The sequence below is a fragment of the Carex rostrata genome, chromosome 22, assembly GCF_964058835.1.
Source record: "Carex rostrata chromosome 22, lpCarRost1.2, whole genome shotgun sequence".
NCBI classification, from domain to species: Eukaryota; Viridiplantae; Streptophyta; class Magnoliopsida; order Poales; family Cyperaceae; genus Carex; species Carex rostrata.
Window position 1 is genome coordinate 8,429,790 of NC_135939.1, and position 17,283 is coordinate 8,447,072.

The 17,283-nt window shown below is 36.2% G+C and overlaps 2 protein-coding genes across 2 annotated transcripts; one reads left to right on the forward strand and one right to left on the reverse strand.

Annotated features, from left to right (window-relative positions):
- The first annotated feature begins 613 nt into the window (after positions 1 to 613).
- Positions 614 to 2,835, forward strand: LOC144574406 (Pentatricopeptide repeat (PPR) superfamily protein). Its single transcript, XM_078324369.1, has one exon. It carries the CDS (start codon positions 629 to 631, stop codon positions 2,768 to 2,770), a length of 2,142 nt encoding a protein of 713 aa, XP_078180495.1. The 5' UTR covers positions 614 to 628; the 3' UTR covers positions 2,771 to 2,835.
- Positions 2,836 to 3,412: 577 nt separating this feature from the next.
- LOC144574015 (Zinc finger (C3HC4-type RING finger) family protein) lies at positions 3,413 to 6,660 on the reverse strand. The gene is made up of 2 exons (XM_078323828.1): positions 6,066 to 6,660; positions 3,413 to 5,688 (listed from the first exon to the last, which is right to left on the reverse strand). Exons 1-2 carry the CDS (start codon positions 6,327 to 6,329, stop codon positions 3,814 to 3,816), a joined length of 2,139 nt encoding a protein of 712 aa, XP_078179954.1. The 5' UTR covers positions 6,330 to 6,660; the 3' UTR covers positions 3,413 to 3,813.
- Between the last annotated feature and the right edge of the window lie 10,623 nt (positions 6,661 to 17,283).

Below are 17,283 nucleotides of genomic sequence, written 5' to 3' on the forward strand. Positions count from 1 at the left end.
ACATACAATGGCAATGGGCCAATGGCTCCATCAGATCAGACTGATCAGAAAGCAGCTAGAAGGCAAATAGCTAGCTAGCTAGCTAGGTGGTAATGTGGTATGAACAATTACAATTAATTTAATTATCCTGTGTCAGGATTGCAATATATCACAAGTTGGCCTACCAGCACAGGTTTCCTATGCACTGGCCTGCAGCCTGTCCCTGTAGTTCTAATAGCTATTGTGAGAAAACAAAACAGCCATTGTCTGTCCCTGTAGTTCTAATAGCTATCTAGAACTAGAAGGGACGTATCTAGAATTTTCAAAAAAAGAATTGCAGATTGCTATGAATTAATCATGAATTAACCAATTCAATTCAATTCAATTCAATTCAATTCAATTCAATGTGTGGTTTCTTGACTGTCAAGTGTCAACTGATCATAAGCATCATCGCTAGCTAGATTGCAGGCCTTTCTAATTCCAATAAGAGTAATTTTCCTTTTTCCTTTCCAATTTTCATCCATGTAGATGCTTACGGGCTTTTCCTCAAAAAGAAAAGAAAAGATGTAGATGTAGATGATGTAGATGTAGATGTAGATGTAGATGTAGAGTAGGGATTAGCCGATTAGGGAAGTCGAACTCGAATGCCATGGCGTGCTTCTTCTCTCCTTCGCTGATACGTAAGGTCCCAGGCCTCTTCTCAGCCTCAATTCGCATTTCCCCCCTCCGCTTCTCCACTGCCTCTCTCTCTCCTCCTCCTCCTCCTCCCCCCCACCTCTTTTCCCTCTGCACAAACCACCCACCCCACACAGCCTCTCTTTTACACCTCCTTCAAACCCTCTGCTTCACTGGCCGATCTCAGGAGGCGCACCACCGCCTCCTCCTCCTCCTCCTATCTTCTTCCTCTTCCTCCCCACTTTTCACCAATCACACCTACAACGCTCTTCTCTCCGCTCTCCTCCAATCCAACAACACTCCCCTTCTCACACTTCGCCTCCTTCTCCGCCTCTCCCATCTCAAACCCCTCTCTTCCATCTCTCTTTCCACCTTTAATAAACTAATTCACCTCCTCTCCCAACCATTCCTTGCCCATGCTCACCGCCTTCTCCTTCGACTTCACTCTACCGGCCCATCCCCTGACACCGCTACATATACCATACTTCTAAATGGCTATGCATATCTTGGACAATTCGCTGCCGCACGCCTCCTGTTCGATGAAATTCATCATTGCTACCTTTCCCCCAATTCACTTACACAGAGTACCCTCATTAAGGCAGCACTCAGGAAACGAGCCCACCTGTCAGAGGCTATGTTGTTGCTGGAACAACTCTGGTTAGATATGCAATTGGAAAAGGAAGGACGAATAGAAGAGTCACTGAGAAATGCAGCTTTTGCAAATCTGATCCAATGCCTATGTCAGGAGGCTCTCTTTCACGAGGTCTTTCAAATAGCTGAAGAGATGCCACAAGGTGATTGCATAAGGGGTGAGTTTGCATACAGCCAAATGATTGATTCTCTTTGCCGGTATGGTCACTACCACGGTGCGGTGAAGATTGTTTACATAATGAAGAAGAGAGGTCTTGCACCAAGTTCGGTCTCCTACAATTATATAATTCATGGACTTTGTCTGAATGGAGATTGCATGAAAGCATACCAGCTACTGAAAGAAGGAAATGATTTTGGGTACACACTTCCTGAGGTGACATACAAAGCACTAGTGGAGTCACTATGCAGAGAGAATGATGTTGCCACCGCAAAAGATGTTCTAGAGATCATGTTAGGGAGAGAGATTGACACGGAGACTAAGACACGTTGGTACAACATATTTCTCAGTGCATTGCGCATTGTCCAAAACCCCAGTGAACAACTTGATATACTAGTGAGGATGCTCGAGAAGCAGTGTCAACCTGACACCATAACCCTTAATACTATTATTCATGGTTTTTGTAAGGTTGGCAAGATCAATGAAGCAAGAAAAATATTGCATGATATGATTGATGGCACATTCCCCTTGTGTGTACCAGACGTGGTCACCTTTACCATGGTCATTCATGGGTTACTTAATACTGGTCAATCTGATGAGGCACTTGATATGTTACGTAATATGGTTCAAAAGCATAATTGTGCACCAAATACAGTAACTTACAATGTCATCATAAAAGGGTTATTTGACCTAAAGAAGGTTGAAAATGCCTTGAAGGTGTTTGATGAAATGCTCAGAAAGAGGATTTATTGTGATAGCTTGACTTATACACATATAATAAAGGGTTTATTTGAGGCTGATCGGATTGAAGAGGCGAAGAGATTTTGGGATGATATCATATGGCCTTGGGAAAAGCATGATGAGTTTGTTTATGCAGCAATGGTTAGGGGCTTCTGCCAAGGAGAGAAATTTGAGGAAGCATGTGATTTCTTGTACAAATTGGTGGACAATGGGGTAAAACCTGGGGTTGTTAATTACAACATATTGATTGATTATGCTTGTAAGAAGGGGTTGAAAAGGAAGGCATACTTGTTTATGAAGCAGATGAGAAGGAATGGTTTGGAACCTGATGCAGTTACTTGGAGGACTTTAAATCAGTTGCATCACAGTGATAAATTGGAGATGGTTAAGAGCAGGAGGTCCAAGTGCGATAATAACCAGGATGTTTCAGCAAATTTAAAAGTGAATTCTGATGACAGTATTTTACATTGTAAGCTGGATGAATTAATGGAAGGGGCTTGTCATGTACCTGGAGATGCAAAAGAGCCTCTGTCAAGGACTGCAAGGAGGGTGTTTGGGTTGTTGTAATTTTCTGTTAAACTTGTATTTAGATTAAAAATATATTCTTTGATTTAATTTAATTTAATTTAATTTAATTTAATTATAATTTTCTCGTCTCGTCTCGTCTCGTCTCGTCTCTCTATCATTGAAATTGTTTGATTTGATCTCTCCATGGCTTCTAATATGAATGTGCTGCTAGTCAGCGGAAGCATGCAGTAAACAATAATTGTTGTAGCCTGTAGGGATAGGGATAGGTAAGGGTAAGGGTAAGAGTAAGGGTAAGTTAGAGAGAAAGAACTAGTGCCATGTAACCTAAACGATCAATCAATCTCTCTCTCTCTCTCTCTCTCTCTCTCTCTCTCTCATGATAATAAGATGCCAAAATTGTTAATAATTGGTACTTTCTAAGTATTAAAATAAGTCTGATGGAGAGCAGGTGAGGTTAACTAATCAGATGTTGACCGGCCTTTATTATTTCTTAAAATATGTGGGTCCAGTACTATTTCATATATATTTATTTATTTATTTGTCAATTTTATACTAGTACTGTTTGTTTCTGTTAGGCATTATTAATATGAACTGTTGGCTTCTTGCTTATTGCCGCCCGCTGTAAACCAAATAAACTTTAAAATGGAATTTGGATTAGTTGTTTTACTAATTGATCCCAGTTGCAATAAAGGGTTGACATTGCAAGACATGCGCAAAGTTTGCCCAAAAGATATTTTCGCTAACAAAATCTAAATGATTGTCAAAGCGCTTAATCTTATCTGACTCTACGTTGCACACCACAAAACAGAGCCATCATTTTTTTCCTTTTCCGAAACTAACAGAGCTTCAAATCCTGATGAGATGTACAAGGATCTAATAGATGACTATCAAAGTAGATCTTTAGGCTATTTTTTATACAAAGAAGCCTACCACCCAAGTAAAAGGATTTGAATAAGATGCAATGAAATTGATAAAAAAAAAAGAAAAAAAAAAAAGAAGGGAAAAACCATACACCAAAGAAGGGGAGGAAGGGGTTAACAAATGATTTTGCGCCTCGCCATTTCTGAGTCAAAGATGCATACTCAGAACCGGGCGTTCTCGAAGCCGTGAAGATCACTAACTCTATTCAACGACTTTCTCATTATTGCCACCTTCGCCAGCTGTTCTGCAGCTCGCCATGCTGATGTTGGCGTCAGTGCATCTGCAGCCACAACATTTACTGCCTCGTCTCTTCTTCGTGTCCTCAGAGACTGACATGGTGGAGTTGGTGGATCCTGTCGCATCTCCCGCCGCCGCAACTGCACTTCCCTCATCTCAGAATCCAACTTTTCAATAAGGGGATCCCTTTCCAACGAAGAGTACTCACACGGAGACTGCATTTGTGTCTGTAATAGAAGGGAGCGAGCTGAAGATAGCAGATGTTGTGCTGTTGCATAGTCCATTAACTCGACAAGCCTCCTTGATTCTGCCAGTGCACGAGTTGCCACAAAGAGGTCACGCAAATGGATGGACGTGCTGCTGCAATCCAGAGGAGGTAACAAAAGAGGCCTCTCCGATCCGCAAATGGATTCACGAGAAGTCGGATCACGGTAATTCCACCTGGTTGACAATGACATGTGATCCTGTGGTTGGAGCGGGGTTCTTAACTCCAGCAGAAGTTCCCTTTCCTCTTCGGCATAGAGATCCCCGAGCGGCACCTCAATAACCCTGCCTCCTCGACCTATATTATCGATTGGTAATGCCACTGCCTGTTGCCCGGACCCACATGAATATACTGACAATATCTCACCACAAGGGAAGTTTAATTGTAGCCGTACGTTCTGCATGACAACACTCACGAGCCCACCTAGGCACCTTACAAAGGCATCCTCCTTTCTTGGTGTGGCCTCCAGTGTTGTTGGTCCTCTGCTAATTGGTATTTCGACATGTGCGAAGCGCGTAGTTGCTTTAGGTGTTGGTACTTGTTGTATTGTTGTATGATCCCTCTCTTTCTTCATCTCTTGTTGTCTGTCTGAAAGAAGCATAATAGTAGCGACAGAATTTCTTTCCCTCCTCTCCTCTAGCACCTTTGTGGCCTTCTTTAGCGCATCACCAATACATACATTGCTAACCACACCAACAGGTGCGTTTTCAGCCGCCACAACCAATCGATCAACAATACTACGGGCAGAGCGTTGCCCCTGTCTGGACATGCGGCGCAAAGGGAGCAAACGTTTTGCGGCTGTGCCAGAGAATGCAACAAGAGATAACCGATCAGATGGTCCAAGCGATGCGATGACAAGACGCACAGCCCGTTTGAGCATTTGTAATTTCTCTCCAGTCATGCCCTGCCCAACATCTAAGACAGTTACCAGGTCGACTGGGGCTGGCCTTGCATGGTTGGATTTTGCAAGTGGAGGTGCTTTTACCTTGATTGATACTACATATTTACCATGTTTACGGCCAGTTGATATGAGGGCAGCCTCTGGTGATACAGCGATGGACAATCCAAAGTTGGTATGCCCTGATTCTGATTCAAATTCAAGGTCAGCATCTTCATTTGCTTCTGGGATGGGGTTGAACCCACCATGATTGACCAACCTTGATTTGGCCAAAAGGGGTTCATCATCGTTATATACCTTGTACTTTTTATTGGAAGCAACAGGTTTTGAAATCTGATCTTTCTCTTTCTCTTTCTCTTTCTCTTTCTCTTTCCTGGGAGTCTGATTTTCAGCATTGTCATCAAAGAGTTGATGTTTTGGATTTGGTTTTGGCGCAGCGGCTAGGGGAGAGCGGAGAGCGGAGAGAAAAGGAGAATGTTGCCAGGTGGCTGAGCATACCGGGCAGGAAAGGGGATGGGATCGCATGTAAGTGGAGATGCATGGGAAATGGAATGCATGTCCACACTCTGCCGTGAAAACCGCCATATTTCCAGTAGACCTACTTTTCACGCTCTGATCGCACACACCACATCTTCCCTGAAAGACAAGAGACAGAGAGAGAGATCTAATTTAATATCAACCAAAAATGTCAACTAGATCTAGATATTTTAAACAAAATCCAATCCAATTTAATTTTCTCATATTAATTTCTACTAGGTTTTACTCCTACAATTACAATAGGCAAATCTAACATTCCAAGTGTTAAAAAGAAAGAGCAAAAAGTAATTAGATCTCTCTCTCTCTCTCTCTCTCTCTCTCTCTCTGACACAAAACAAAACAGAGGAAAAGGCAAAAGAGAAAAACAAGTACAAAAGCGAAGTAAATAATCTATTCCTCTGCCCCACAAGCCATGTAAGCTCAAGGGAAGAAGAAGTAGAAAAAGAAATAGAAATAGAAATAGAAATAAAAGGTACCCTGGAGAGAAGAGAGGCCTTAAAAAGGGCAAATTTGGATGGAGAGCGGGGCGAGCAAGGTGCCGATGCAGGAGCGGTGATTCCCTTCTTCTCCTCCTCGGCTTCAAATTTGGTGCGGCAGCGGAGGCCACGTGGTGTGTTGGCATTGGAGAAAAAGGAGATCTTGGAGCAGCTCCGAGGGCTAGGGCTAGGGCTAGGGCTGTCTCCGGCAGTGGTATCTCGGCGGACGGAGGTGCACAGCGCTCTTCTCCAGCCCGTCCCCATTTATCACTCACTCACTCACTCCTCTGTAGTCTGTACGTATAACCGATCTGACCTTTGCAAATTGATCCTATTCCTATAGTTAGTTCCTGTTAGAGGAAATTAAAGTTGGATGTATCATTGGCTGGCTTTTATTTTATTGGAGGGAGAGAGAGAGAGAGAGAGAGAGAGAGAGAGGTGTTTGAATGATGGAGGGATCACCGGATCAGGAAGGAAGGGAGGAGGGAGGAATACGGGAATGAATGAATGAATGAATGAATAGTTGTAGCTAACTAGCTCTAGCTAGGCTCTAATTCTAATAGATGAGATGAGATGAGATGCGATGAGAGATGAGATGAGAGAGATGAGGTGAGAAGAGCCCAGTAGCTTACTATTATTTATCTCTGCGCTCTCCATCCCCAGTTCCCCACCATCTCATTCATCCTTAATATTTTTCTTCATTGATAACCATCTCCATTGCTGCTCCCTTTAATTTTCTATCTCATCACCTATATTTTTTTTTATTCCATCAATCAAATCAACCCTAAGTGTTCAAAAACAAATTCTTTTCAAATTTCTAATTTTATTAACATAATTAATAATATAAGAATGGGACTGAATCAGACTTTCAGACGACTACGGGATTACAACGTAAATAGAATTAATTACATAAAATTTTTCTACTACATCAATTTCATACTATCTATAATATTTTACTTTCAACTTTATTATAAATAAGATTTAAATATTTTTTTTAAATGAATGGAAATCAATTCAATTCCATTCAGATTCGCCTCTGAATATATAAATATATATATTTTTTTTTATCTGAAATTGCAATGTGGATTAAGACAACTCTTTGTCCTAATATATAATAGTAGAGTGAACAACATCTAAAGATAAAAAGTGCGATTAAATTTCTTTATTGTTGAAACAAACTTTTTTACAATAATAAATGTAAACAAAGGAATAATTCTTATGATAATATTTCATAAATAATTTAAAAGGAGTGATAAGTACATTATTATTTTTTTCTCTAATGAGAGATTTTTTCATTTCCTTTTCGTATATTTCTATCAAGCACAATGAATTGTTTTTTTTATTCCTAGTTTTGTATACTCGTATCAATCGTAGCCTAAGTGATTTGAAAATTAAAAAAAAAAAATACAAGTTTGTCATCTAAATGTTTGTATGGCGCTCTATCTATGTATTATTTATGCGCATTGAAGCATCAAAACATGTAATTAAAGATATCTCGATCACTAAGATGAAAATGATTATTATTTGCATGTATTAAAAACTAAATTATGTTTTTCTGCAATGAGAATCAGTTAGGAAAGTGATATAAAATAAGTTTTATAATGGAAGATTGATTATGTAAATTATTGATTCTGTATTTGAAACCCACTGCATTAATTAAGGAACCGAAGTCTGTAGCATAGATATATATATCCAAATGTCTTGTCTCCTACCTATGGCTATGAATGATGAATGATGAATGATGAATGATAGTGGAGCCGTAGATAAGTGAAAGTTACTTTTTTTTTTCTTTTTTTTTGTGGGGGGTAGGTAATAGGTAATAGGTAATAGGTAATAGGTAATAGGTAATAGGTTAGGTAAAAGGTTAAGAAAAATGACGCTAGAGCTAGACTTGTTGCTCATCGATCGTCGGCCGCAATACTATTTATTGTAAATAATGAAGTGGTGGATGGATGTGACGTTTATTACTGGAATGGAATTGAATTGAATTGAATTGAATTGAATTGAAATGAAATGATGTACAAGGCTAAGCTTAGGCCGGCCTTCCTTCCAGAGTTCCAGTAACCCTCTTTGGGATTCTCTATCCACTTTCGGATCTTCTATTGCTCCAAGTAACCCTCTCTCTCTCTTTCTCTATTCTTTATTATTTTCTGGCCTTCGGCAGTTCGCCTAACTAAAGTAAACTAAGTAGATCCAAAATCCTTTCCTTGCTGTGGTCCAGCTCTATTTTTCTGGCCAAAAATCCAAACTCGTTATATTTATTGTACAATTGAGGTCACAAAAAAAATTTAAAATTGCCATTCTATACTCTATAGAGTCTATAGGCTATCCGCTATCGTTTAGTTAGGTAAAATTAATAAATTGACTCCCTCCTTTTCCCCTTCCCTTCTTTCAAATCTTGGCATCTTCTTTTTTCTAATCTAGATCCTCTATGCCATTTCTCATGCACCCTTCCGTGCGTCGGTCCTGTCACTTATTCTCCTAATTTAATTTTACTGAGAGCAAATATAAAATAAAAAAAAAATGGTCACAGAAAAACAGGAGATTTCCATTCTCTCTCTTTTCATTATTTTATTTGGTTTATTTTTGTAAATATGGGAAATGATAATCACGGATCCCATGCTCATCTCGTCTCATGCATCTGTGATCTGCCTTTTATTTTTATTTTTTTATAACAGAGACTACGACCTACTAAGACTCTAAGAGTAAGTCAGTAAGAGGCCTGTTTTGTCTCTGTTTACCTTTTTATTATTATTATTATTATTCTGATTTGATCCAACAGCCTTTTTCGTTGGATTTAAGGACCCTCCGCCTCCGCCTCCGCTCCGAAAATATATATTTGTCAGGTCGATTTAATGATTGAACCCCAATAGGCCAGTAGGATTATAGAGGATTGGTCAATACAATACAATACAATACCCAATGTCCCAATTGCATTTGCTCCACAACTTTATTTATTGTTTCACCCAACCCAACCCTCCCTCCCTCTTTATTATTATTAAATTACAAAAAAAAAATAAAAAAAAATTGAATGATCTTTCAAGAGAAGAGATGGATCAAATTGAATGCCAGAAGCAGAAGAATGTTTTTTCTTATTCACAAATTCAAAAAGTTCCAAGCAAAAAAGAAAAATTATATTTATATATCCTCGCAAAATTAAACAATGAAATAAATGTTACAAAGTTTGAAGCTCAGCTACCACGGTCACGGTATCTAATTAGCTTAGCATTTATATACGATTATACGTACATTTTTTTTAAAATGGTTAGCTTTATCCATTATGCAAGTGCATGTGTTCAATTCTGGTAGCCACAGGCAGCTATATATCATTAGAATTATAAATAAATAAATTTATAATTTATATCCGCATTAAATACACTTCAGACAGATTTTCTTTTTTACAACTGACGCACGTCTCTCTCTCTCTCTCTAGACTCTTCTCTATTTTTTTTTTTTTTTGAAAATTTGACAGTAGCTGCCAAAATCTAAAATCTCTCTCTCTCTCTCTCTCTCTCTCTGACTTTTGCTGGAGGGAGATCTAATTAAGATTAAGATTAAAATTAAGACTAAAACTAAGATCAATACTAAGAGTGAGTTCCCCAAGTCAACAATTAGATTAACACATTAAAAGTTCTAGCTTCACGACTCATTTTCTTTTGATTCTGGTAAAACTTACAGAGAGATATCTGCACTTCATCGTCTATACATCTATTTTTTTTTAGATATATGTCTATATTGTTTCTGAAAAGTGTATATATTTGACAGTAATATATTAATATCTTATTTTCAAAATAAATAAAAAATATGATCGTGCAGGAAAGGAAAATGCTGAATACTTTGTGTAATAGTAGGTATGAATGATTTTGGTAATTAGTATGACATCAGTGTCATTTTAACATACATAACATCAATTATAAAATTTATCGAATCAACTTCAAACGGTGAATTCAAAATTTTCAAATGTCTATTTTATTAGTTGTGTTTACATGAAAATATTTATAATATTTCAAATTTATTTAGTATCAAGTCAAGCAATGAAATGTGTGAATTTTTAAGTTAATTTTAATGCATTCATTTTTTAACATTTTTTACCGCTTGACTTGACACTAAAATCAATTGAAAAAATAAAGTGTTTACATGTAAATGTTGGTCCCAAAGGCACCTAGAGGGGGGGGGGGGGTGTGCTAGGGTAGTAATCTAGAAGTCAATCATTTTTTGTTCATGAATTGGATGATTAATATCATTTTGTTTCTTGAGTGTTGTTGCATTTATGAATCATTCCGAGTTCATGACTGGAATTGCAAAACTTCATAATATAGATGATATACACTCTTAATAGTCACTAACCGTGGTAATTAACAGGAAACACTAATTATCCATTAGAAGCTTAGTATGTGGATTAAATGATGGTCAAGTTTTGCAGACCATAGACAATATAGATACATGTTGTGAATATGGTATTTGACTTACCCTAAATGAAATGTTATATGGTATTGTGTTTGTGTCATTAACGGTTATTTGTGTTAAGTTCTAAAGTATGAGGTGTGGTCTTTTCTACATGAGAAGTGTGTATTCGTAAGTGTTATCTAATGTTATATGTAAAAGGGAGTAATAAGGGTAACATTTCAGTACACATGACTTGTGCGGAGGAAGAGATGCTCACCAAGACTACTATTGTCCCTCGTATTATTATACGAGTAATAGTAACACTGGGTCCACTTGATAGAGTAGGATTATCCGTATACGGTATGATTAATGGAGATTAATCATATATGATAATCTACTCGATTTAGTTTGCAAGGATGACACATACCTACCTTGGACTTTATCAGTTACTATGAGACGATGGAATTAACACGAGTAAATTGTTTACTTAATGATTGTGATATTGTACTGGACAACATCATCTGTGTAATTGGGGGTCATAATGTACTGCCAGGTGCCACCTATGATTTATAGAAGTTAAAACAGTTTTAACTCTATTGTCAACATAACACAAATCCTCTCGGGTCACACCGCATAGGAAGTAATCAGATAATCTTATTATTAATTATAAATATTATAATTAATCAATAAGATGGTTTTATAATTAGTTATAAATGATATAATTAATTATAAATGTCATATAGATGACAAGCTTAAACATATTAAAATTACAAGCGTGTATGACACGTTGTGTAAAAGTTATCACAACTAATCGTAATTAAATATAATTGTTCAGAATTGTTCAGAACAATTATATAAATGATTAGTATATTTGGACCTTAATTATATTTAGAATATAATTAAGAAAGCCCAAAAGCCCCCATTACTATTCAATCTGGGCCTTTTTGGGCCGAGGGCATTTTGGTAATTTACTGTTCACCGACTTACTGTTCATGATGCCTATAAATAGGGGTGGAGGGTTGGAGAGAAGGCATACTCATTCCATTGTAAAGATTGAAAAGTCTGACTGATCGTCTGACGAAGTCAGGTTCCTTTCTTTCTCGGTTTTTCCTCTTAAATAGTGTTTGAGTTAGGAAAGAACTATATACGTATAGATGTATATATTTTTGAGTGTTGTGAGTAGTTGTAATCTCGCGAAATCTGCGGTAACTCCGCTTTTGCACGAGGTTGTGAAAATGGGAGTATCTGCGAATCGTGAGACAACTGTTTTTATTGAGAAATACTCGATCTCTGATTATTCCTGGTGGATTACTAATAGAGGCACTAGAAATCTGGTGCTCTTGTCCAACCAGCAGTAGCAAGGCAAGTCTAGCGGCAGTTCCAATTCGAATTTGGAACCAAGGTATAATGTTATGATAATTTATTTAATTGTTAAACAAATTTAGTTTTAGAAATCAATCGGGGAGATAGATCCTCAGCTTAAGATAGACGTAAAATTTTTGTTTTACAGTCTTTTTCACACTTAAGCCAATACGAGGGTTTAGGTTGTATCAGCAGCTGAAATCCAATAGAGGGGGGAATAGATCTTTTAAACTTTTTAATCTAAGTTATAATGTTCTAGTATGCTGTATAGTTATTCTTGGCGGAAACTCGAATAACTTGAATCTAAACTAAAATATAAAATAAATAAAGTAAAGAGTAGAGTTTAGAGACACTTGACACGATAGTTGTTTACGGAGTTCAGCACTAACGCCTACTTCTCCGGGGCTCGCGACCTTTGAGATGGCGCGCCTTTCTTTACCAAATGAGAAAAGATTACAAGGTAGAACCAGTGAGCCCTTACAAACTTATGAGAAATCACACGGCCCGAACAAGGAGCACTAAAGGCTCAAAGATAATCCGATTCGCAAGGACTCAAGGATTGCTAGGTGAGTGTGAGGCTCAAGATAACAAGGGTGAGCACAAAGGCTTAAAGGGTTACAAGGTGTTTGTAGTAAATAAAGATCTCTCACAAATCACTCGGATTATTGAAGTTGATTGAGTATGGTGGAGGAGATCTTCGGTTGTTGAATAAGTCTTGAAGTTTAAGGTCTAGCAACCATAGTGGCTCTCTTGTGAATAGAGGAGATGAAGTTTGACGGCTGGAGCACACTCAAGAAACCTAGTATTGGCTTCTATATAAAGGGAGAGAAGCAAATCTAGGTTTATTATTGTTTCTAAATCTGGCGTCTGTCTTCCAAGGACTACAGCGATCCATCCGTTCATATTTTGAACAACATATAAGTTGTAGATCTCGGTCTACTGAGAATTTCAAGTTTTGATTCACTCAAAACGGAGTTCATATGACCAAACGATTGCCAAAATACGAAAGGTGCGCAAGCTGACAGACCATAACTGTCCATGACCGTTATAACGGTCGGCTCTGTTTCAACAAGCAGCTGGAGCTGCTTAACATTGATTTTATGCGGCGTGTTCGGTATTTATTCCATTATAACGGTCAACAACTGTTCTAGAACTTCAGCACTCTTCAAACAGGCGTATCTTGGTGCTCGAGTGTCCAATTTCAGCATATGATAACTTTTCGGAAAGCTTGTTAAGAGTAGATGTTGATTTTGAAGTCTTAACCATCATTTGAGCAGTGATGCAGTCAGTTATCTCAAGAATAAAGGAAATAGCCTCAACAGTTTTGTTGCATTTCTAAATTTTATGAACATGCATACATCTCAACTCAAGGAAACTGTTAAATGCAATTTATGTATGTTTTGCAATCTAGTCAAACAGATAAGTTGAGGGCTCCAAAATTCAACAGTAAACGCATCACTCATTAAGTAAATTGGTTTGAATAGTTTGAATTAGTCGGTTGAGATCTATTTAATAAATTTTAAAGTTAGTGTTATATGACACCGATGTCATATAAATAAATATATATATTTTAAGTAAAAAATTTTAAGATATAGATAATAAGTATGAAATATAGGATGTAAGGGTTATTTCCGTACGATATTAAAAAAATAAGAAAATTTCAGGCGAAACTGTTCAAAGTTGACTTAATTAATTAAGATTCCCAAGGCAATCTCCAGTTCATTACCTAATGGAGAGTATTAAAGCTGGCTAAGTTTGATTGATTGATGCTTAATTATAAGGATTTATGCATGGAATTCTTGGAATATATATACAGGTTTTGCCAGGTTGGATATGACAAAGCAATTAAATCTTAAGGCATAGGCTATAAACATCATTGTTCTCCACAAATTAAATAATTAGTCCTTTTTTTTATAATTTAAGAGTGACAAATTAAAAACAATTATGTATATATGAGTAGAATTAGGATGTACTTAATTTTTTTTTTTTTATCAGTGGTGCCGTGCAATAGATAAATTTGTAGGTAGGGAAGCAATTAATTAAGTGCCGCTGCCTCCAACTCGATCCAATTCTTCTATATATATATATATATATATATGGGTAAATTTCGCTGTAGGTCACTAAACTTTGTTATTTGTCACGAATTGGTCACTCAAGTTTGATTTGTCCCTTTTAAGTCACTAAACTTTGTTATTTGTCCCAATCAAGTCCCTCTATACTTTTCCATCCAAAATTTTAACAGAATATTCCGATTCCGTCCAAAAAATTAACGGAATATACTCATTACATCCAAAATATTAACGGAATTAGCATATTCCGTTAAAATTTTGGATGAAAAAAATATAAAGAGACTTAATTGAGACAAATAACAAAGTTGAGTGACTCAAAATGAACAAATCAAACTTGAGTGACCAATTCGTGACAAATAACAAAGTTTAGTGACCTACAACGAAATTTAACCTATATATATTGATTATTGAAGGAAGAGGAAGAATTGAGAGAGAGAGAGCGATGAGCCGAGAGTAGGCATGTATTTTAGGAGACGATATGGCGGCACATGTGACCTTGTTGGATCACCACTAATTTCTACACTAACAAGTAATATTTATATATTTATCTCCGTTTTGCAGACGACTAATCGTCTCCAACCCTTCTTAAAACATATCTCCCTCGATCATGCACATTTTTGCAATAGATATATCATCAATTTTATATGTCTAACTAGTTTAAAATTAAAAAAAAATTGTTATTAATTATGGCGTACGTGTATGATCATTTTTATTCATACAGTCAGATGTACTGTGGGATGATATTATAAGACAGTGGTTTTGAAAAGAATTGCAATTAAGTTACATTAATTACTTAATTTTATATATATATATATATATATATATATAATCTTAATAATAATTAATTAAGAAGTAGAGTTCTTGATGTTCAACAATTGATATGAACAATTAATCATGCATGGGAGATTGGGAGATGCATGCATGGCTCCGCTCCGCTCGTACGTATATATATATAACTTAATCCAACAAATTAAATTGATCCGATTAATTAATTAATTAATTCCCTAGCTACAAACCGCGGGCGGCGTTGATGCACCATGCACCATGCACGCACGTTTCAACCACGTTAGCAATTAACCCCCACCTCTGACCTCTGACCTCTGACCTCTGACCTCCCCTCGCTTTAATTTCTTTGCAGATTAATTGCAGCTATCGCATGTACATGTTCTTTTCATTTTGAGTAATTAATTTATCTTTTATCAATCATTAATTAATTCTTTGCTAATTAAGTCCGTAGGCGCATTTCTTTATTTTATTCAACACCCATCCATTTTTATTTATGCCATTTTTTATACTACTATAATTGTGTTGTTGGGACCACCTGTCATTGACCTGGCAAGTACTGGACCACGTGTTATATCTCCATTCTATTATTAATTAAGCACGTTAGGTATCCAATCTGTCAACGGCTACGATTGAAAGATAAAACTTTGTATTTGATCTCAGCCCTCCAATTACATAATTTATCTTCTTTTGATTAAATACATCTATTTTATGTATAAAAGTCTAAATTTAGTTAAAAACATATTTACCACATGTGTTGTCACACGATTACTTTACAATTAATTTTTTTTTATTCCTTATTTCTCTTTCTTTGTTTCTATACATATTGGTGTGGGCAATTTAGAATATATTTTCAATATAAAATATATCAATGTGTGTGTGTGTATATTATAAATTGGAAACAAAGAAGAAGAATAATATAGATTGGAAACAAAGAAGAATATAAATTGGAACATGTATGTGAATATATATTTTTCTTATAATATGTGTGGGTATATATATATATATCCTATACATACACACGATAACACTTTTTATTTATGTTTTTTGATATATTATATGTTGATATTAGATTTGAATTGAGCTATTATTTGATATATTATACAACGTAACGTGTGCGTTTATAAATTAACCGTTGTTTCTGCTTGTCATTTTTATATGACATTTATAATTTAATTATATCACGTATAATTAATTATAACCATCTTAATATTAATTATAATCAATTTATAATTAATCAGTAAGATTCTCCGAATAACTCCTATATGGTGTGACCCAATAGGATCTGTGTTATGTTGGTAAATAGAGTTAAAACTGTTTTAACTTCTATAATCATGAGAGGCATCTGGTAGAATACATCATGACCATCCAATTACACAGATGATGCTGTACTGTACAATATCACGATCCAGTAAATAATTTACTTGTGTCAGTTCTTTTGTCACATAGCTATCAGATTAGTTTCAAGGTAGGTGTGTGTGTCATCCTTGTTAACTTAATATTTTCTTGATCTTGAGTAGATTATCAAATATAATTACTCTTGTAATTATACCACATGCAGATAATCTAACTCTACCAAGGGGCCCAGTGATGCTATAGCTCGTACAAAATACGAGGAACAATAGTACTTTTGGTAAACCATCACTTCCTCAGCTAAGCTATACATACGAAAGTGCTACCGTTATGACTGCTTTTTACAGAGCGTTGGATAACACTTACACATACACATCTCTTAGTAGGGACGATGAATACCTCATACTGTAGAACTTGACACTGAATGAAAACATTAATGACACGAACACAATTCTATTTAATGTTTATTTGAGGTCTGTCTAATATCATGTTCCTAGAACATATATCTGTGTGATTAAAATGACATATCTTGTCAATGGTCTGTAAAACTTAACCATCTTTTAATCCATACACTAACCTTGTAGCGGTAATTAGTGTTCCTGCTAATTACCTCGGTCAGAGACTTTTTAAGAGTATATATCATCTGTATTATGAAATTTCACAATTCCAGTCATGAACTCGGAATGATTCATAGATGCAATAATACTCAAGGCAACAAAATGATATTTTAAACATTCAATTCATGAACAAAGCTTTATGATAATTTATCGTATTATTGACTTCTAGATTATTACACTAACACATTAGGCACTCTCTCTCTCTCTCTCTCTCTCTATATATATATATATATATATATATAGAGGTTGGCTATTCTACTTCCATAAGCATATGAGAGCATATGCTTATAACTCGATTTTGCATTTTTAATATTCAAATGGTTGATCTGAACCGTTAGATGTGATCTATATATTGAAATGTGCTTGAAGACCAAATTTTACATTTTTCTGAATTTTTTTTACTATTTATTAAGCCACTTTGAAAATTGCTGATCCAACGGTGGGTTCTAATTTTTCAATAGAGTTGTCATATACTTATGTAAGTAGATAGAGTGGCTAATATGCATTCGGTTGCATATGGACCGAAGTGCTTACGGTCCAAATTTGATTTTTCAAAATCCAAACGGTCGATCTAAACCGTTCATCTTGTTCTCCATATTAATATGTGCTTGGAGACCAAATTTTATATTTTTCTGAATTTTTTTACTA